The sequence below is a fragment of the Leptosomus discolor genome, chromosome 1, assembly GCF_034619465.1.
Source record: "Leptosomus discolor isolate bLepDis1 chromosome 1, bLepDis1.hap2, whole genome shotgun sequence".
Lineage (NCBI taxonomy): Eukaryota > Metazoa > Chordata > Aves > Leptosomiformes > Leptosomidae > Leptosomus > Leptosomus discolor.
Window position 1 is genome coordinate 74121896 of NC_141391.1, and position 23579 is coordinate 74145474.

Below are 23579 nucleotides of genomic sequence, written 5' to 3' on the forward strand. Positions count from 1 at the left end.
TCATGGTCTTAACTGTGGCTGATTCCATTCAACCAGGGCTGCTTGTGGCTTTTTCTTTATCGACTACAGACACACCAAGAGACAACATAAGCACCCACATTCAATCTCACTGCCTGTATTTTGGACAAAATTTTCAGGTTTACAATTAATGCGTGCCTTTCTGCTTCCTATAGCCAGTGGGCTTTCCAGATATGGTGACTCTACAGAAACAGATAAAACCTGACTGAAGGCGCTTCTGGCAAAATTAAGAAACATCGAGTGTGTCATTTGTTTTCTACGGGCATATTTCAGAGTTACAGGGAAGGTTACATAATACGCTACCCAATGTTTGTAATAACCTTGTACCAGGAAGCAAATATCAACAAAACATAACAACAGTGATGAAATCTTCATCATGGAAGTACAGACCTGAGGCCATAAAGCACTGTTCCGTCTGGGTGAAGGCGAATCATTCGATTCTTCACAGTAACACCATGCACAAATGATTTCTTGTCATTTAAGAAGTAAGTGTCAGGCACCCAGAGTTGATCTGCCACTCGGTTATCAAGCGTGAGGTTGAGAGGTATGCCAGCGTAAGCTAGCCTCTTATCTCTCCAGTACTGTTGAAAATACATAGTCAAAGTGTAATCCTGGCAAGCAAAAAAAAGAGAAGCACAACAGTCAATCACACTTGGTGTAACTAGGAAGAATTTTTTTTTTTTCCCTGTCACTAGCTTATTTTGCTGTTGGTTTAATTTAAATACTTTTTTGTAAAAAAAAAAGCTTCATAAAAACATTAAATATTCCTATCACTTATTAAATACTTCTATTAATTCCAGTATCACTCTAGTCTAAGGGAGCATTTCAAATCTTCAGAAATTCAGCTAGTATTGTTATCTTGTCCTGCTCCTCCTTTCTTTTTCATGTAGTTCCCCTGACAACTACTCAAAATTAGGAAGTCTGTGGAATGATAAACGAGGTAATAGGTAAATACTGACATCTTCCCCATTTTTAAAAATGATAGATGAATGGAAAACCATTCAAAGTATTTTGAAGCAGTATGCAAATTTCTGTGTGAAAAATAAGCTGCAAAGATGTTGTTTATACATGTGCATTTGTGTTAAACTGCATCTTGCAGTGACATAAAGATTTTCTCATCCACAGGCTACATCAGTACTTAGAAGAACAGTACATTGTAGTAAAGTCCCACTAATGTCAATGTTTGGTTTTCATAATCCTGTCAGTTAAGTTTCATGGTATCTGCTATGAGCTGTGAACAAGAACATAAAAGCCTAAACATGGATACAGAAGCCTAAAATACCCATTTTAAGATTCTTTACTTCATTTCAGAATTTGCTAGTCTGACTTGGTCATGCCGTAATAACACTGTATTGAAACACTTTTAAAGTCTTAGATAACAGGCCTCATTCATTAGCTTCATGGTATTATATATAAAAAAAAAAAAAAAAAAATTGAGAACATTTTAAAGTTAAGCACCAGCAAAACTGAAAAAAGAAAAACTACACAAAATAGCAAAATTTCCTGTTAGAAAAGAAAAAACTTTGTCTTTTTTTCCCTCATAACTTTCAAAGTGCAGAAGGACACTTTCATTTTTAGAAAGCCTATTTTTATGCATGAAATAAAAAAGGTGAACATCCAAAAATAATGCTTTCTTATACATGGAAATGAACGTTTACAATTAAAGAAAACATCGGGTTTAGGTATGACAATATTGCCATATTTAACAATGAAAAAAATGAGACCGTAAGTACCCGCCATTAAAACTCTGGTTTTCAAATTACAGAAGTGCTCTAAACAATAAAACTCTTCATGAAACTCTTTACAAAACATTGGGAAATTTATGTGATCTCCAAACACATTTAAATATTTAGCAGCAGGTGTGCAAGCCACAGGATACCTGCATTTGCATCTGGTTCTACAAGCTGGTGATGCAAAACCCCTCAGGCTTCCTACTATTTGGGAAAAGGATGTTCAGGCTTTCTAAGTAAGGCTGTTGGGAATGGTCCATTCTTGTGATGGGTTTCACGTGGAGACAACCCAATTTCAGGCACTGATCCTGCCCTGCTTCCCTCAGGCCCTACAGCCTTTCCTTGAAATCAAATGAAACTTGAGCACGCCTTTCACACTCAGAGCCTTTGCATTTTTTATTCAGTGACTCATTCTTTTTAATGAGGGAGCTGCTATAGCTTTAAGAAATCAAATTTAATTGCTTAGAAAAATAAATCATTATAGATATCAAGGACAAGCTGTTCCCATTTTAGGAAACTAATAGGAGACCTTTGAAAACAAAAGGGCCCAAGTGATGGGAGAAAGGAGCCCATGTGGAGCTGCCTGGAAGGAAGCTCATTCCTCAAAACTCAAATTCGACGCGACTGCTCAGGAGAACATGCTCTGACCTTTTTGTCAGCAGCTTTCTTCAGTGGGACTAATGGTCCCTGCTCATTGGTGAACGAGGCACATGCTACACTGGGTGCGCTTCCCTCGTTCCCATTAGCATGTCAGAAAGACCACATGTCTCCTCATATTCTCTGCAACCAATTTTCTGACATCGATGCATTAGAATGAATATCCTCTACCAGCTCTGTTTTGCTTTAATTAGTTTGTTTCTATTAATGTTCAAAATTTGCTATGTGCTCGGCTTCTGTAACAGTTTGCACATCAATGTCAAAGCTCTGGACACATGAGCAGTACACCAAAATCTCACTATGTGTAAATGTACACTATACACACAAAATAATGCTAAAGAGAAATAAAGAAATAGGGTGGCACTGCACAGCATTGAAAGAAGTGAACTGGCTAGCACCAAAATATAAGAGCAGTATATCTGAACAGAAGAGAGCTTTAGACTAGCCTCCTTTTTCCTTATGCTTGAGATAAAACACATGTTAACAGCTAGCAAACGGAGTAATTAACTAGCTAAGTAAAACATATGTAACAATACAAGCAGTAACAGTCCGTCATTTTATTTTTAAATAATAAAATTTACTATGGCAGAGAACAACAGAGAAAAAAGTTTACAAATTACACATGGAAACAGCAATATCCAGCAAAAATCAAGAACTTTCAGTGTCTTGACTGAAAGACAAATTTCCAAAATACATCCTCTAAGGTACAGATTTCATTAGTGCTTTCTCAATTAAATTCACTCCTTATTTCATCTTAACTTTAAATAAAAAAAAACCCTATCTGTACATCTGCTAATGTATATGACTATATTTACATGTATTGAAAGCAATGATAGCCCAAAAAGTTATTTAAATTACAAGTACATTATTGCACGTGAAATATCAGCTCATTCCCAGTTTTGCACTTGGTATCTACTAAGGAAAATGCTCAAGCAGCACGTTCTGCAATGGCAACATCCTACCCAGATGCACTGACATGTCTGCCTAACCCCACTCTCTGCACTTTGAACAACAGATATGGCAGAAATAGAGTGCCCAAGAAAGCACGTGTGCTACCACACACCCTGAAGGATCACTGTACATTTGTGCTCTGCCAGCCTCACCTGTTCTGAAGATGATGGGATAGAAGGAATTAATATGAACCATCCTTGTTCACCATCACACTTTTTCCAATCACCTCAAAGCAAAAAGCAGCAACAAACTCTTATCAGAACCGCACTGAAACTACTTGGTTGTGCAAGAAGCGATAAAACGAGCAGGAAAGGCCAGTTCCTCAGGGTGGCTCTACTGAAGTCACCACTCGCAGAAACTAAGCTTATTAAAACACATAAAGATACCAGCTCTTATTCTTTGATTAACATATTTGCTAGGCTTTGTACCCATAAAGGAAGTTTTTCCTTTTCTACACTCCAAAGGAAAATGCAAAATGTGGACTGCAAAAAACGCACTACGTATTTGTCAGGTAAAGTGAGAAGATGGACTTCTGCCCCGAGATAGGTAGCTTACAAAGTTTATTAAGGGCCACCTTCCTCCAGGGGAGCTTACGATGACTAGGTCTGATATAGAGATCAAGAGGGTATATGTCTAAAGCTAGAAGAGATTAATCCCACAACAGCTACTGTATTAGGGTGCTATTATATGTCGAAGGTGATACAGAGCTGCCAGCGTTAGAAAATTCTAACTACCGCACAGAGCAGTGGACAATTTTCTCAGCAGCAAAGACCTCCATAACTCATAATTTTTTTCCCCATACAATACCATGCCGCATTCAAGGTCCCCCTTTCCCCTCTCCAGTTCCTCACAGTAATAGACTCTTCAGTTTGAGCAGGGTGACAAAATCACTCAAAGCCCTGACAGAAGGACAAACATGGTACTTCTGAAGTACACGAGAAATGTCCTCAAAATGGGAAAAGCTGGACTGCACAGGCAGCATGAGTTTTCTTTTGTGTATTCAAAGACCATGGAACACAAAGAACAGTGACAAGCATCCTTGACTTTCTAGCATTGCAACAATGCCATTACTGTAAGGAAAGTCACACAGAAAGATGTGCAGGTGTTTTTTCAACATAGCTTTCCCTGGGGGGGGGGGAAAAAAGCAAACCAAACCAAAAACCTCAAATAGTAGGTAATACTTGGGAAAGGATTTAGATACAATGGTAAAGAGGCTGCTATCACAACTTAAATAGAGTATAATATATGTGTTCTTTGTGTGCATTATCTGTGATATCAAAACATCTTAAGCAAGAATTATAAAGACTCACAAATATTGTATATGCTGACCATGTACAAAGAAATTTTAAAGCATTTTCTACACAATATTTGTGTCTCCACAGACTGAACATACCATGTGGGAAGCACAACTATGACTTAACCACACAGCCACTTCAAACAGGCAGATTGTGTTATAGTATGTTACTGTACGGTACCTCATGCGCCGACTATAAGACTAATGAATGATAAATACTAATATGCTGTAATACTAAAAGCAAACAATAATTTGTTTTCTGTTACAGAGTTTGTTATCTTCAGCTTTTCTCTCTTGCACTCAATAAAAGGGAAAGAAAAATTTAAAAAAATAGTTTGCTCAACAAAATAAAATTAACAACATTATAGCAGCAATTATGCTCTAAAATTGACTATCACTGTTTACACTCTTACTGTGTTATGTATCAAGGACGTTAAAGTTTTCCATTAGCTGTAAAAATAATGTGTTTCCTCAAAATGACTGCCAGATAGACCACTACAATTACTAATTATGATGGAATACTGCTAATATGGCAGTTAAGCAGAAGAAATTATGCATATAAAATAAATAAATATATTGAAAATTACTGGAAATATTGGAATATTTATGCAAAAAAAGAATTACTCCACTGCTCAGGAAGACAGTCTTGTATCTATTTGAAATGCAGATTCCTGTTTCAGATTTGCATTTAGATGTAAATTCACATCCTTGTTTTCTTGACCAACAGACAAATGTGATTATTACCATCAGCTTCTGGATTATGTATTTTTGGTGAGTTAACAAAGTAAATACTAATTCAATGGATAAAAAGACATATTGAAGATCCATGTCTTTGTCTCCATATAACTTCAAGAACCCTTCCCTCACTTTCCACAATTTCAAAAATTAGATATGGCTGCTGTAGTATAAGGAGCTACATCTGAAGTGCTGACGGTTGAGCTACATTCTTCCCAATAAGCCCAAAGTGACTGGCAAAGCCAAACTCATGAATCCTATGCTTTGACAAAACAGTTTTAAACCTGTGCCCCTACCATATACATAAGAGATCTGAGAAATAGATTCAAGCACACATTAATTCACATACCTAAATATGAATTTAATAAAGACACATTCAGAAAGGCTCACCTTACGAAGTCAGAATTTGTCAGCTATACTATTCGGTTGTGTGAGATGATCACTTAAACATTTTTCTAAGCACTCAACATTTTTTGAAAGCTTCAGCAACTTTCATATTAAAGAAAAAAATCATTAAAGAAAAAATTTACATTATATTTTACCTGTTTAGATTCTGATTCACCCAATGACTAAACCATACATTACTTATTTAATTGTCAGCAAATGGAGAAAATCACTGGAGTCTATTGTTCTGCAACGTCTTTTACAAGAAAACTGCCTGAACACAACCTCTCTGGTGTTAGATGCAGTTCACGAGCAACCTGAGTGAAGGAGACGTGCACACGCACACAGCCACACGCACATCCACTCTACTCCACCAAAGCACCTTCCTCTAATGTTTCTTGGTCTGCCTGCTGTTATAGTAAAGATCCACCTTCACCTATAAGATCTTTACTCAGGCTTCTCTCTGACACCATTTGAAACCCTTACACTAGTCACAGGTTGAAAACATGGCACATATTTTCCCAAGCCTGTGGTTAAAATACTCCCCTGTTAAGAAAAGGAAATGCTAAAACAGCTCAATTACATGGATTTCAGTGTGACCCTCCATACATCCATGTTGTCTTGTTAGCCTTCGTACCAAACTAACCATGTTTTTTTTCCTCTTCTACTGAAACACAAGGATGGTGATATAAATAGATCTAAGGAAATATTTAGCCTCCAAGAACCCACTTGATACTACAACACAAAGCTTTCTAAATAAATGTATGATTGCATGGGTATCTCCTGCCCTCTCATACCCTCTGGCACAAGTTTCCATCTCCACTGCAACACAGTGCCTTCTCCAAAGAGCCTGTCCCCTACTGAGCATCAATGTGTGCTTCGAGGAGGGTTGCCATACCAACCAGCGCTCCGCTTTCTGCAGGCAAAGGGAGCATGGTTGACATAGCAACCGGCTAAAGCACATTTTCGGGGACAGGTGGTGGTCACTGCAACAGAAGAGAAGCTTCTCAATAGAAATGAAGTGAGCATTGGTGGGTACTGCCAAAAGGCACAGAATCACAGAATTACAGAATGGCCGGGGTTGGAAGGGACCGCTGGAGACCATTTAGTCCAACCCCCCTGCTAAAGCAGGTTCCCCTAGAGTAGGTTGCACAGGAACGCGTCCAGGTGGGTTTTGAATGTCTCCAGGGAAGAAGAGTCCACAACCTCTCTGGGCGGCCTGTTCCAGCGCTCTGTCACCCTCAAAGTAAAGCAGATTTTCCTCCTACACCTTCTTGCCATGGCCACAGGAGCTTACTCTTCAAAAACTGGATATTGGCTTTTCTCTTTCTGTGTTCCTCTGCCCACAACAAACTGACAGGGATGCCTTGCCGTTCTTGGGGTCTTCTCTCATCCAAGCATCAGAGGACACCAGCTGACAAGGAAGTAAGTGCTTAGGCTGAGTTTTGGTAGGCAATTACGGAGAGAGAAAAAACAAAGTTCCTGCAAGTATTTCAGTTCAGGGACATAAATCAGGATAACAAGAAGTCAATCCAGGCTATTTAGTTTCTGACAGATGGGGGTGGGGGGAGAATACGTAAATATTCCTTCTCTGATTCAGAGTATCACAGTTATTACAACACCATAGGCTTCTCAGTAATCAGGAGTTTCTGTTCCCAAAGGATTGATCAAAGAAAAACTAGCATACACCTTTACACATCAAGCGTATCATACTCTCTGATCCAGTGGCAGAAATATGTTCTTTCACTACACCCCTAAAGATCTGGCCAAAGATTGTGTGGCAAATTGCAATCAAAATCGACTTGATGATGGACAGATAGAACATAAAATTCAGTATCTGATGAAGCCCTCCTAAAAAAGATGAATAGAAATAGAAATGTCAGATGTTTAGATGCTATGCTTGAAAACTCTAAAAGAGATCAAGTTAGAAAAAAAAACATCGAATATCCTTAAAAAAAAGACTTGTAAGAAAGAAAAATAATGCCAGGCTTGGTGAGGCACTGAATTTGCTTCATGAAGCACAAATTTATTTATTTTAGAGCTGTCAGGACCTCAAGAAAACAGGTACTTTTAATTGCACTAATTGAAATCCTGCTAACAACTTACAGGGAAGAAGAAAATCAACCTTTATCAACTGTCAGCTGGTTCCCATGATTGAGGCAGCTGACCTTAGAGAGATGCGAACTGACAACTAATGGATTGTGCCTCCTACACAGTAGCAGGATGTGCCACCAGTGAGTTGGAGAAATGAGCTAGTGCCCTAAAATCTTAAAGCTATGGGATTTTTTTTTTCAGTTATGAGATACGAAGAGACGCTAAAAATTTGGTATCCACCAGGTATCCATTTTAGAGAATGAAGGACTTCTCGCACTTCTACTTTGTTCTTTCCATAAATATATCAACTTATATCTCTCTTTAGCATTACTTGAATTATCAATAAAAATCTGGGAGGAAAAACAAAACTCAGAGAAAGCCCTACAAGTTGATATTATTTATCACATTTGTTCAGGTCCTCCTATTTCTTAAACTATTGCATGCATAACTCTTTCAATGTCTGTAAAGTGTTCCAGGACAGCAGTGATGGAGGTAGTTAAGAGCCTCCATCCATAGCTGGGCATACACAGATGTGTTTTAAATACTGTGACCATAAATATATAGTTCCATACCCCTCTTGTTTGCTATGACTGAACATGAAAACCATCCAAAACAATTTTCAGTAAACCCACATTTCAGACTGAAAGTCTACGGCCTTTTTGTCACCATGGAATTGTAAAAAGACCTTCCTAAAGGCATTCCAGAACTCTTTTTTTTTTTTTTTTTTTTTTTGTTTAATCACTCCAGCATTAACAAATAGAACTATATTTAGGAACAGAGAGCTAAGGGAAGCATGTACTTGAATGAAAACGGAAATACATATCTGTTCACATCCACACTTTTTAGTTAAAAAAGGGAATATTTACTCCACTGTGGGGAGAACTTCGTAAATTTCTCACCTCCAAACCTATTCATTTGCTGACTCTGGAAGCCATCCAATCTCACTGGCAGTGCAGCAGCAAGGCTGACACCCAAATCTCTGCTTGCTGTCTGTGATTATCTGAACCACCAGATATTCTTACAGGAAATCCCATTCAAGACAGACACCACCAACAAAATGCCCTTTGAGAAAGAGAGTGAGAACTCTTTGGCGATCAAATGCTTTTGAAACGAGCAACTTGAAACATGATCCGTGTATTTTTCCGTATCACGGCAGACACCACATGGGTGTGCCAAGCCTGGAGAGCACCCCCAGACCTCGCTGGCCCTGCTGGCCCCTGGGGCTCCCCTGACCCTACCCAGGGTCCAGGACCCCACATCAGCCCCTGGGGCTCCCTCCACCTTACCCAGGGCCCAGGATCCCTGTCAGCCCCCCCGGGCCAACAGCCCCTACCCCAGCAACACCACAACAGGGCTGGCCTCCAGCTCCTCACAGCCCTGCCCTGCCTGGCCACGGGCCCCAGCAAGCCAGGCCCACCCACAGGCCCATGTCCCGGCCAGCCTTGGCCCATCCCCAAGGAGGTGCCCAATGCCTGGGGCTGGGGCTGTGGCTGCCCCGGGTGCCCCCTAGCTGCCCTGCTCCTGGCTGGGGGTGGGATGGGCCCTGGCTGCCAGGCCCTGCCCTGCTGCCCTCCATGGGGAGTCCCCTGCCACTACAGACACCATCTCAAGGTGCCCACAGCAACGGTGGCTCTTTATATGTGAACGGGCAGTTCACTGGGGCCAGTATATTGTGTGTCCTTTTCTGAAATAAGGAAATAAACTAGAAGAGATTTCTCTTCAACAGCAAACAGTCAGAAAGGTGATCAGTGAACTGCTCTGCCTATTCCCTTTCCATCCAGTCATGACACTTACGCTGCCAGCTTCCTTCCCTTCGCCCTTTCACTCTTATCATTAACGCTAAATTCAACTTTACATCTTGCAGTAACTAAATTGGGATGCATGCTAAGTCAACAGGAAAACAATGCATTTACTAAAAACTCATTGCTGCGGGTAGGATAAGCTCATCCCATGACGTGGCTATGCTCATAAAACTTGGTAAAGCGCAAAATAAATAAATGAGTTAAAAGAGACAAACACTGCATCCAAGAGGAAATATTACATGCATACATGATATTCAGCCCCCTCAAAAACCTCTTGCTGTACAGAAGCTTGTGAAAGGAGTGGAAAGAGCATGTCCCCTGCCAGTGCCCTTAAAAAAATTAGGTTGTGAGTGATTTTAAAAGCAAATTTCTTGCTGAGGGAGCGTCCCCCTCCTGCACGTGATTCGAACACTCCGCAAAGATCTGCTAATAGCTTTTGGAATCAGGGAATCAAAATATGTCACTGCATAAAGAAAAATGAGGAGGGTTTCAAACTGCAATGCTGCCTGACTCCTGAAGCCGCAAACAGGACAGTCTAGACAACCAATATGAAACACACGTTCAGTCACAAATCTTCAAAACTTCCAGTTTCAGTAGCTGGATTTCTTAAAGAGGAGTTCTCTGATGACAATGGGCACCCCCAGGCGTTTGTATCTACTTAAGATACTTAAGAGGAGAACTGATCCTCTAGTGGATAATGTGTTGGTTATTTTCTCATTCATGTGAAACTCATGAAGTTCAACAAGGCCAAGTGCAAGGTCCTGCACCTGGGTCAGGGCAATCCCAAACATGGATACAGGCTGGGCAATGAGTGGATTGAGAGCAGCCCTGCTGAGAAGGACTTGGGGTGCTGGCGGATGAAAAACTGAATATGACCCAGCAACGTACGCTTGCAGCCCAGAAAGCCAACCACATCCTGGGCTGCATCAAAAGCAGCATGGCCAGCAGGTCAAGGGAGGTGATTCTCCCCCTCTACTCTGCTCTGCTGAGACGCCACCTGCGCTGCTGTGTTCAGCCCTGGGGCTCCCAGCACAAGAAAGACATGGACCTATTGGAGCGAGTCTAGAGGAGAGTCATGAAGATGATCAGGGGGCTGGAGCACCTCCCCTGTGAGGATAGGCTGAGAGAGTTGGGGTTGTTCAGCCTGGAGAAGGGAAGGCTCCAGGGAGACCTTACAGTGGCCTTCCAGTGCTTAAAGGGGGCTTATGAGAAAGATGGGGACAGACTTTATAGCAGTCAGGCCTGTTGCCTACAGGAAAGATGGGGAGGGACTCTTTACCAGGGAGGGTAGTGATAGAACAGGGGGTAATGGTTTCAAACTGAAAGAGGGTAGATTTACATGAGATATTAGGAAGAAGTTATTTCTCGTGATGGTGGTAAGGTGATGGAACAGGTTGCCCAGAGAAACTGTGGCTGCCCCCTCCCTGGAAGTGTTGAAGGCCAGGTTGGATGGGGTTTTGAGCAACCTGGTCTAGTGGAAGGTGTCCCTGCCCATGGCAGGGGGATTGGAACTAGGTGGTCTTTAAGGTCCCTTCCAACCCAAACCATCCTGTGATTCTACAGTCCTATGATCTACATACAGTAACAATACTTTCCTCAAGGCTACTGTATGCAATTTTCCAACATCAACACATACGTGCAATGCAAGATACCTGCAAAAGATGTAAAACTGTGAATATATTTTGCCATATGTTCTCTTCACGTAATTGAATGTAGAAGGGACTACTTTTGTATTGCAACATTCCTCCTAATGTGGTACCAACTGTAAGGACAGAAGGCAAATATTTTTATTTCGTTGGAAATTTGGTGAAAACATTGAGAACTTCAAACTCAGTTTATATACCTCCCTTACAGAAAGTGTTTTTCCCTCACTAGACAGTTACTCCACTGTATGTAATGTTTCTCTTCCAGCAAAATTACTCGTATAAATCTGTGCTAGGTGGACACACTGATTTCAAAGGCACTCCTTGAATTCAGAAGTAAAGATACAGACAAGTTATTTAAAGAACCGGAGTCCTCCCTACCACATCTACAGCCTATAACAACTGCTCAATTACATACCTAATTCATCTGCTGTTGTCAAATACCTCAGAGGCAGCAAAGGGCATTTAAGAGGCAAGAAATCACTCTCCCCATGAGGCCTTTGTGTGAACAAAATGTAGCTGAGTAAAGGAGCATGAGCAAGGTACATTATATGCCATTGTTTTCAGCCAGAGATTAGTATTCTGCAGAGGACCTCAGTTATGATAATCAGATGGCCTCCTCAAATATGAAAATTATATCCTTGATCATCTACCTCTGCTCATGCTCTGGCAGTGCTTTTTCATGCTGGCTGGAGAATCAGTCCTTCAGACAACGGCATAGGAATGAAGGGTTTAGATTCATCAGGAACTGGACAAACTTTTTACAAAGCCTGTACAGCAAAAATAGGATTCAGGTAAAGCTGCTGGAACTAAAAACTAGGGAGGTTACCAGAGAAGGGGATTGAATTAAGGACTATAGGAAAGCCAACAGGTGCAGAAGAAAATCTGGCTTGGGGGATGAATCATAGAGGGGTGAAATTAAAAAAGCTTTATATCCTCGAGAAAAAAAACAAGGCAGAAGCTGGTAAAACCCGTTTAGGACACAAGTTAAGCTCATTCTGCACCCAAAAATACTGTTTAAAGATAGAAAAGAAAAATAAGCAACCAGATCAAATGCATACATGCTATTGTTGAAATGCTACAAGTTTTTAAATAACACAAAGGAACTAGGATACCTAGTTTTAAATCAGAATATTGACCTAACAGGAACATCAGAGACTTGATGGAAGAAAAGCAGTTGTCAGTGGAAACCTGTAACAGAAAACAAACTACCTAGGCAAGAAAAAGAAGGATGTAGTGTATATTAAAGAAAGCTTTACGTCAGATAGTTAACTGTACTGAATGTTACACATTATCTCTATGGATTAAGACACCAGGCCTACATAAGTATTAGAAATAAGTTGTCACTGCCTAATCAGGATGACAATGGTGTCAGTGAGGTGCCAAGAGAGATTCAGGAGACAGTAAAAAAACAAATTAGTAATCCGAAACTTCAATCACCCCCACATAGGCTGGGTAAATGTCAGGTTAGGGTGTGATGCAGAGACTAAATCACACCACAAATGACTGATTCATGGAGGAGTTTTTGGTGAAAGCTGAAACAAGGCAAGACACTCTTGCCTTGGTTCTGAGCAATGTGCAAGTCATGGGTCAAAATGCTGTGACACAACAACTGCTCCATAACCCTGATGGAATTGGGAAATAATCTCTTAAAAAATGAGAAAAGTTTTAAATGACATAAAAATAGTATTTAATTTCAAAAATTAAATTGTATAAAAGTGAGGCTGCTTATTTCCAAGTTGGAGAAAAGATTGTTTATAGTAACCATAATATGAACTTCTGTATACCAAAAATAACCAAACAAAGGCAGAATGTTTAAAATTTCGGACAAATAATTTTATTAGAACTAAGAAGATGTACTTCAAAAATAAGAAGTCACTTCCAAAGGGGAAAAAATAGATAATAAGATAAACAGTGAAAAGCAAGCCAAAAACACATAAGCAATAATTTGCTAAAGGCATAAAAACTTATCCTAAATCATCAAATGGCCTTAAAGAAAGCTTTGTAGAACAAGAATGTCATTCCTGCCATGGATTCATGACTAGGTAAAAGAAACAAACAACAGAGCCTAGCAGTCAGTTTTCACAACAGTGGGAGATCACTTGCAGACCTGAACAGGGACCTGCACAGGACCCCGTTCTGGTCATCATCCTCATAAAGGGTACAGACAAGGGATGCAGATTAAGGTGCTTCTATTTGCTACATTTCTCTGAATAGTAAAAATAAAAGATATGAGTGTGAGGAGGTGCAGAAGGACAGCAACATTCTGAATGCCTGCAGGATAAAACAGATAAAACGCAATGTTGATGCAAAGTAATGCATATGGGGAAAAACTAGTCCTAACTATGGACTAAGTGGTAGGTTCTGAGCCAACTATGACCACTCAGCAAAAAAAAAAAAAGAAAAAATTGTGATACTAATCAGCCGTTTTATGAAGAGACCAAGTCAATATTCTGTAAACTCAAAATAAGCAAACAGAAAGAAATAGAAAAAAAAGGAAAAATCATTGTGCTGAACCATTTTAGTCTACTTACATATTGAATACTACGTGCAGTTCTGCTCCCTGTCGCCAACAGGACAGAGCAGAACAAGGTACCAGGAACTGCAGCAAGGGGAATGAAAGGCACAGAACATGTCTCATATAAAGACAGACTAAACATGCAAGGGCTGTTCTGCCTAGAAAAGAAGCAACTAAGAGATATATTGTGGATATATATTGCATTGTGGAGGAGGCCAACAGCTATACACAGCTCCTCACTTGTGTGAAACATCAGCAAATGAAATTACTGGATATTTGTCCTAAAACAAACCAAAGGTTATTTTATTTTCATGCATATGAAACTGGGCGGTTCTTACCCACTGCTTGACACCAAAAACATGCAGAGGTCCCAGGAAGCCTCTGAGTAGTTTCACAGTTTGATGCTAGGAGAATATCAAAGAAATACCATCATTTAGTTTCATCCTACTTTTATACTCTTCTTGAGACTTCACCATTGCCTACAGTTGGAAACTGGATACCAAGAAAGATGGACTTCTGGTCTAACTTTACAATGCCATTCTCGTGTCCTTATCGTCTCGGAGTGCGCTATGAAGTCATTCAGGACTCTGTGGCGTTGTTCATGAGCTGATGCGGTTGTCCTGTGGTGTTAATAAGCATTGCTGTTTGGGCTGACAACTTATCATTCCAGGAGGAATGGAAGTAGAAGTTGTGACCTGAAACACTTACATGATTCAATTTTTATTCAAGTGAATATGAAGATAATTTTGTACATGAGATTTTTGCAAACAGCATAAATATGCCAATGTAGAATATTTAACTGCCTGTCAAAGTTCAGAAATTATTATAGAGTTGCTTCTTTAATGATGTTGAGTGATAGTTGTGTTCACTTTAATTTGTCTAACATCTGCTCCTGGCAAATGTAAGCAGATGCATCTAATTACTACTTTTTGATACTTGTATACGCATAGCATGAATAAGAACATAAAAAAATTAGACTTTTGTGAAGCAGAGGTAAAATGCCTATGGAGCAAATAACACGGCAATGAATCAGAAAGCTAAAATATCTATTTTATATTTGGGAAGCTAGCAAATAAACACAAGCTATGCATTATTCCAATTGAAAATATTGTTTGAAGACGATAGATATATTTAGTCTACATGAAATTTAATTTAGTTTGGAGCTAGAAGTCGGAACTGTGTTTTTTCCAATTTATGTTGATTGATAGGGGTAATATTCTTGACCTTACTTTCCAACTGCAACACCATTCACATTTTATTTGAGGGTGTTTTACATGTTGAAAGGTTTTCAAATTGGTTAAAACCTCAATTAAAGTGGTGCCTTCACCCTTTTTAACACAACAATTACATGGATTTCTGATCTACATCAGGAGACAGGAGTTTAACTATAAATCCCCTGCAGAACAATTCTCCACTCAGTTATGTCTGTCTCCTCAAATCGGGACCTTCGATTCCATAGCCCCTTGCGCAGTCTCTCCACAGCTCTCACCTACGCCTGTAGCCCTGGATTTTGGGTCAGTTGTTGACAGTGCAGCTCTTGGACTTGCTGTCATGCCCAGGGACAAACTGCTGCCACCCAGCTGGCTACCGCCATGCAAGCCTGCAGGCAGACAATGCCGTTCGTCTGACGTTCAGGGTCTTGCTGCTGTGCAAGGGAGTAGCTGCTGGCATTATGGCCGTATTTCTGACAGACCAGTCTGCCCTGTCCCTGGCAAGGCTGCTGCTCTGCCCAGCAGCATGCTGGAGAGTCTCTGGTCTCTTTGGGGTTATAAAATGTATTGCAGGAAGAGGGTGCGATAGGTTTCTAGGGTGATTTGATCAGTAAAATCTCAACTCCAACTGTTGCAAGAGCAACATAATCTCAAACAAATCAAGAAGTCATGCTATACGCACCAAGTGCAAATTTGGGTTAGGTTGTCATCTCTCATACACAGAGCACAGATCATGCCAGTAAAGAAGGAGACATTTGACTTTAAAATATCTATTCAATCTACAGATAAACTCTTTTAGCAGTTTAAGAATGTTTATTTCACTATTAAATGATCTGATTTTATTCACAGTATGTAAACAAAATAACTCATAATCAAATACCAAATTTTCCACGTGGTACAAAACCTGTAAATGATTCAAATTCTGATGGATTAGAAAGATGTACCTCAGACCATACTGCATATCCATATAGATCAGTGAACAAGCTAAAAATAACTAGTCATCCACCTTAGGGTGCTATAGTGAATTTTGATTCTGTTACCATTTATGCAAACAGATACTTTTTCTACACTGTTAGCTAGTTTCTTTGACGACTACAGTAAGTTTGTATCTTTTTCTAATTAGAGTGCAATTATCAGCTACTACTAGAAACAGAATTATCAAACCATTAATTATATAAACAACAACAAAAAGTAAACTGTATCACAAAGTCAGAAACTAAACATATATGTGATTTGTACTTTAGTATATGACTTAGTTTTATCTCCTTCACGTTTGTCCACGTTCACCTCACAAAGAATTCATTCCTATATGGACAGCTTTTCTACATAGTCCCAAATGCAGCAGCTCACCTTCAGAGCAGAAGCTACTGGATGCTGAGCACATTCAAACATCTGATGCTATACTGGGACAAAAGCTCTTAGAAATCTGGTTGTAATGATGGAAATGGATGCATTTGAAAGATATGGTTGATTCTAACCATGGTTACCTTTTACAACTAACTGTAACAAATGCATTTACATTAATAACAGAATTTATTTTCTTTGAATTCAGACTCTGTTCCCCAGTGGAGTGATTTATTTTATGCTTAGAAAAGACCTTTGCTAGAATTATTAATGTATGTGTTATTATTACAATAACATGACATGGTAGAAATATTACAAATGGACTCATACAGTGGGTCCCTGATAATATAGTAACTAAATACAAATATAAAGGATTTTTCTTTCCTACCAGATACACAGATTATACATGAATTTGTAAGTGCAGGCATGCAGACTGCAAATCCCGGTTCTGTGCTACTGTACATGAGAGAAACATCCAGTGTCTTCAAGTCACACTAACTCATATTTTCAGTAACACAGCTCCCCTACCTACTCTTTAAAAAGCTACTGGTTTATGGTTAACATCACCATTTCAAAAAAGTCATTTGCTGATCATTCACAAGCCATTTGAAATATACATAGTCACTGCTTTGAGCTCTTGTTTCAAAACCTTAACCTCAGGCTATGAATTCTAGAAGGCTAATTTATTCAAAATTGATTTCTAAAATATCAGTAAGTAGTATTGCTTTTTTAGAGTACAAGAATTTATTTTACATACTTTGTGTTCTCAAAATTGATTGACCTTCCTTTGCAAGAACAGTCTTCAAATGACTACAAAATGTAATGTCATTTGGGTGTTTCCAGTAATGACAAATGTGAATTATATTGAAAACTAGGAAATCAGCCCCTGCCTTTCATAAGGCTAGAACTTCTTTGACTGTTGTATGTTCAGGACACACTCCAGTTGCTCCTAATTAGTTAAGGTCTCCTTTCGGTCAAAGGATGAAGCGGTTTGATCAAAATCGGGGAAAACAGAAGTGGAAAGTCACGTGCCTAGGAACTAAGACCGACAATATTAGCTGATCAGTTGGTAGGAAGCATAGAAGATGAAGCTGGGTATTTTGGATAGTTGCAAGAATACTATGAGTTACCAGTGAAATGCATATGTGAAAGATACTGTTGTAATCCTATAGCACGCAGCAGGTGACGGAAGTAGCAGTGCCACCGCACAAGGTGTCAGTTAAAATTTCACCTAAAATATGCTGTAAAGTTCTGGACCCCTTTCCTCAAAAACTTAAACTGGAAAAGATGTAGTGAAGGGCTAACCAAAGCCCAAGGGAAGAGACAACCTGTGTTCTCAATAGAACACTGGCTTGTTTTGCTCAGTGACATGAAAAATGGAGTGTATCATGACTCTCTCCCTGCATCACATATGCTGTTTTCTTTCAAACTGAGTAACAGGAGGAATGTGTGCACCCACATTTTAGCAAAACACACCGTCAGGATGCATCTGCATTGTTTACCTTGATCCTAGGGAAGGACACACTCCATGTTCAGATGTAATCTAAGACAGTTTACAATTGATTGCCTCAAGAACCACCCAGCTACATACCTTCACCATTTAGCATTAACCTTTCACAGAAAGTCCTAAAATAAATTCCAACTTACATAAAAAAAATAGGCAACAGGTCTTTTAAAAGGTGCCTAGGTGCAGTAAGGATGTAGGCTCCTAAATTACTTATGATCTTAAACTCTTTACCAAAGTGCTAATCAAATAAATTGTTCAAATTTTAATGGGAATTAATCAGAATAAATTAATCAGAATTTTTCTAATTTATTAGGAAAAAAGTATTAATTATACTTAGAAGCATCAGTTGCCTGCTTAATGTTCATCTGATTTGTTGGCTGCTGTCATTGATCGTGGATAATGACAGCATTGTACTCCTCACAATGACAGGTTCAAGGTGTTTATTTTAGATGATCTATAGTGTTACAAACAGAAAATCCGAACTAAACCTGAAGTTGTGGGACTTGTCCAAGCACACTTCGAGCTAATGCCACAAAGCTATTTACATATCTCAAACCTATCCAAGTGCGTACTTCACACTGCACACACACACATCAGTGTGCATTTGGAAACTGAAACAGGGACCTCAAGAGCGTGTGAAACCATGTGCATGGGGACTAATGATACTGGAGGGATGACAGTAACAAGTTGCACCTCTGCAGCATGTGGACATGCCTGATGCCATCTGCTGACAGGCTGCCTCACCAAAAAGTGATGTAAAGACCCAGTAGTATGGGAAAGGGTGACAAGTGCCTGCTTTGAGAGTGTAGTTTGAGTGGCATGACAGGTCAGTAAATAGGAGTTGGAGACCTCTGTGCTTTTGCAATCTGGACTTTGGCGTTTCCCAGGAGTGGACTGATGCCCCTGTAGCAGGATCCAAAGTGACTGATACACAGGGAAGAGCTCATGAGACAGGCTGATGAAGAAAGAAGACACAAAGCAGAAGTAAAGCTCTGCATCGGTACCCTGACACTTGGCAAAGCCAGGGTGCAAGTTACAGTGCAGGTATAAGCAGTTGCTGCTTTTAGACTGTTTCTACATCATCATGTTAGCATTATCACAGTTTTGTTTTAAATATGCTCATTCTTGCATTCAAGGTTTACGTTCAATTTTGACCGAAAGGAAGCACTAAAAGAAGATCTTGATGAAAATCTGCACAACAGTGACTGTGTGTGGTTTACATGTAACTACAGATACTGTTTTACTTAGACAGGATGAGAGCATATTCACGGCTTTAATGCACCAGACCTGCCCATGCCCAGATAAGCATTCTCTAGAACAGTCATAGCAGAACAGCTGCACACTTTAAAATACTTCTGTTGTGTGATTCAGATTATGGACTGAGCTCAGACAGATAGCTCACAAATAACAGGATAGGTTCAGCTAATGTGGTGCTATTAGAACTCTACAGGTTCTGTCAGCGTTGTACTCCTGTAAACGAGATGTACGTTTCTCCCATAGCATTCATGTAGAACACTATGATGCAAGACTAAATACAACCCAGAATTAAACACGTATGCTTCCCTCCTTTCAGGGAAAACAGTGGCTTTTCCTGTTGGTTTCTGCCTGCTAGATATTTCTTTCTCCTCCTATAAACTGAGTTTGTGCTCAGGCAAATTCTTCATTTATTGACTTTTTTAGTATTCTGCCCACAGTCATCCATTACATGGTCTATGCCACCGGAGCTTTATACTCTTTGCCATATTTTTGTTTCTGAGTGTATCTGATTTGGTCTGTGCTTTCAAATGCATTCCTTCTTCCACAGAAATCATATTTCTTCCTCTAAATGTATTCCCCCATACTTGTTTCTGCTTTTTAGATTACACTTGTTGTTACAGTATCATCAGACCAGAACAATAGATTCCTCCTTATTTCTCTGCTGTGGATTTAGTCTGAATTCACACAGATGTAACAGTGCAGAAACTGAAATATAACATTTTAAGGTGTTGGAATCAATCTTTTTTCACAAGCCAGCACTTGTATTTATGTGAATGTGTTTTAATAAGTATTTCTTTTCCCTATAAAAGTGCTGTGAACAACAAGCAGTCATGCAATTCTGCAGGGCTGGTCTTGATAATATGGCTGGTTGCTGTGTGTTGGCTCTTACCATACTTCTGCGCATCAACTGTGTTTATTCACTGTTAGATGCAACCAGTTGAAACCTCACTAATCTAAACTTCTCCAAACCCCACAGGTGGCAGCGAATATAACTCCCTGCCTTCGAAAAATACAGATCATTGAAGCCACCTAAAAACTAACAATTTTATCAATATGCTCAGGTTTTTAAATATGATCTGAGCCACCTGGGCTCAAATTTACCAGGCCCATAAATTCAACAGACAGAAGGAAGAAGAAAGCTGAAAGACATCCAAAGTTCAGCCAAAAGCATTCTGCATTTTATTCTAAGATTTACATGCAGGTAAAAAAAGGTAACTTTGGCTACTGATCCCTCTCTTTCTGGCAGCTTCCACAGGCTGGCACTGCTGTGTGTATTTTAATGTTGCGTTACAGAAGGAAAGGTATTCACAGGACAGAATGTTCATTCAGGTCCAACTATCTGGGTAGTTATACATACAGCATTAAGGAAATGGCACTTAGTCATTTGGAGACTTTTCTTTGAACTATATAGATTTCACATCAGTTCCTCAAAAGGACCTCAAGATAACTGCTGAGAGTAATTAAACTATTCATTAGCAAGGGGTGAATCACAATAGATTGCAACCAAACTAATCTGAAGCAGTTATTGTATTTCCTTATTTGTTTCCCTCGTAAACAATACATATCACGACTTTCCCAGAATACTCAAACTTCCTTCAGATGGATTAGCCAAACTACGTCTAAGCATTTTTTTAAAACTCCCTTCTGAAAATAAGTTTTAGAAGTTTTTATTCTGAATATCGCATCGTTACTGAACATTTTATTCTTTTACTCTTCCTATGTACGGAAAAAAAAAAAAAAAAGTTGATAGCCTTAACTCAAAACATACTCTTTAAACACAATCCTTCTAAAAATATTCTGAGGTGTACATACTTTCCCTTCACTGATCACTTTAACCATGAGGTTGTTACCAGAAAATTTTAATCAGAAAATCCTCAGCAATCTTGGTCCACCAATATTGATCTTATTCTTTAAGTTTTTAAACTACTAAGTAACTTCCAAAGTTCTTTGCTGTTTTCTGTCTCAGAAGCAAATGGGAACAGTCATAAAACCATACAACTTCAACTCTAACGTTTGTTTACACAGGCAGTGCAGTTGTAACTAGGACACCAACCATAATGATGAATCCCCATACATTTTGTGTAGCTATCACTCCACAAGAAGAAACAGCTTTGCAGAAAACACAACTACTGAGTTTTACACCCTTTTGTACATGTATGATTCAGATACAGCATAGAAATAGTCCGGGCAGCAGAGATGTAAACAATCTGGAAATACAAATGCTCTGTTGCAATGAAGTCAGACAGAGTGGCTTGAGGGGTTGTGCTCTCCCTCGTTTGGCAATAAAAGAAGTAAATATTTTTATCATTTATTACCATCACACGATACAGTGTCACTAGCTGATAGATTTTAAACCAGTGTAAATAACAGGAACACAGAATGACACCCATATGCACAGAGATTGACACTAAAAATATTTATCTGTCATATGCCTTTACTGAAGCCAGAGCAAAAAGGAAGCCTGGCAAGTACTTCAGTCCAAAGGAGATACAATATTTGTGCAGGTATGGCTTTTATCAGAGAACCCAGATTTCCAATGAAGGAATGGAAATAGCTGAAATACTAGCAAGGACAGCACCTTACACATGATTCAGCTCAGCTAGAAAATACATATATCATCCTAGTGTCCAAGGAGAGTTTGAAAATGCAGATGCTGGAGATTTAGTTTCATTATAAAGATATACGTGAAAGGAAGAAAGGACCAGAGTAAAAATGCACCATCCATGAGGAGAATGCTGTGTGTGCAGCCCTGGGAGAAAGCCAAGACCCACAGGGGTTGGGTTTTTTTTGGTAGAGTGCTTGTAGCAATGACCAACTTATTTCTGAACACAAGGGAGATTCCTCTTGTTTATGCACAGTGTGACCAGGAAAACAGGACTCTGCATGTATAATTGCCTTTGTGTGTTTCCTTTGTAACTAAACACCACGACTGGACCAAATAACACCAAATTCATTCATTTCCCTTTCTCATCAAAAAGGTAACAAGACCTTGTATGCCATCAAACTGCATAAAACTCAGCACAGTAATATACACATGTGCTGTTACAGTTTTAATGATTAATTAACATTCACAAAAACAATTTAGTTATTTATTATTTATGAAATTGATTCTGTCTGGAATACACATTATGAAGCACCAGACGAACAGAAACGATGAAGAGAAACATGCTTAAAGGCTGTTTCTATACAAATGCATTTTAATATGCCTGAAATACTTTTTAGTAAAACCTTTATTTCTCACTTCAGTTTTTGAGATTTAAGCCACTGTAGAAGTAATCGACAACCTGTGGATGTAGAACAAAGACATACAGTGTTACTTTACACTTACAATATAAAAAAAGGGTAAACAAATGAGTTCCCAATCGCCTGTGTATGAACTCAAGGGCTGAATCAGCTTGTTCCTAGAGCTGCGCTACCCTTTCAAGTGTTTCCAATTCAGGAAAACCTCAGCGCATAACTAACTAGAGTGTGTGGTTAAAATCCAAGGCTCACTTCTTGCTCATGCAAGATTTTATTAGTATTATTATCTTTAGAAATTAAATGAGTTTAAAAAAGAAGTTGTCTGCTTAGAAATAGCAAGCCTCTTCAGCTTAATGCATTTGCTGGGGATAGCAGGTGAAAACACCTCTTTCTTTCAGAATCAGTGACTGCCATTTCAGGCTGCAAAAAATAGAAAGCAGTAAAATGTCAGCTGACACAATGAATATCTGTATAAAAGCAATGATACAACTTGGCTAAAGCTAGGGAGATGAATGTGATAGCTGAGGGCAGTAGAGCTGTCAGCCTGCTATGCAGATTTCATTGTACTTCTTGTAAAAAAAAGGTAATGCAGTTTATATTGTGCACTACAGATACAATATTTTTGCATTTGTTAGTGCTCATCTTCCTACAGTACTTCTACTTTGTCACTGACAAACTGGCAATATTAGCAGTCAGAGAATAAGGTATGCAACAAGATGTAATGACTCTGTTAACTGGTATCTGCTTGTCTGCTTGTTCAACTAAATCAGCTCAATGAAAATATTAAAGCAAACTTGATTAAAAAGTAACCTTATTTAGATTAAAAAAAAAAATCACATTAATCATAGAGTGCCAAATTTCCATGATGTCAGCTTTAGTGAAGAAGAAAACCTAAACTCCACGGGCAGCCACTCTGATGCTTCTGAGGATATTTGACGTTCACCAAGTGCACATCATTTGCATCCACATAAACATGAGATAAACACATTTCTTTCTTGCATCTGTCCTCTTTCAGTAGCTTTGCACTCTGTCTACCAATATAATCTGGCTGGCACTAATTCAAGGAGTTTTCCTGTCAAATAGTTTTCCCTATGACAAAAATGTTTCATATTTTCCCCTCAGGACTCACACACATATTTGCACCCATCTTTGACAGCCTGTGGACTGTTGGGCCTTAGAAAACACTCAGTTTGA

The 23579-nt window shown here is 39.2% G+C and overlaps 1 protein-coding gene across 3 annotated transcripts in view; it reads right to left on the reverse strand.

Annotated features, from left to right (window-relative positions):
- GABRB3 (gamma-aminobutyric acid type A receptor subunit beta3) overlaps positions 1-23579 on the reverse strand; it is a 193382-nt gene that overhangs the window by 29962 nt on the left and 139841 nt on the right. For all 3 annotated transcript variants that reach the window (XM_086482205.1, XM_086482206.1, XM_086482207.1), the window contains one exon: positions 409-629. In XM_086482205.1, coding sequence (XP_086338331.1) covers positions 409-629 — 221 coding nt within the window. The remainder of the gene's footprint in view (positions 1-408; positions 630-23579) is intronic.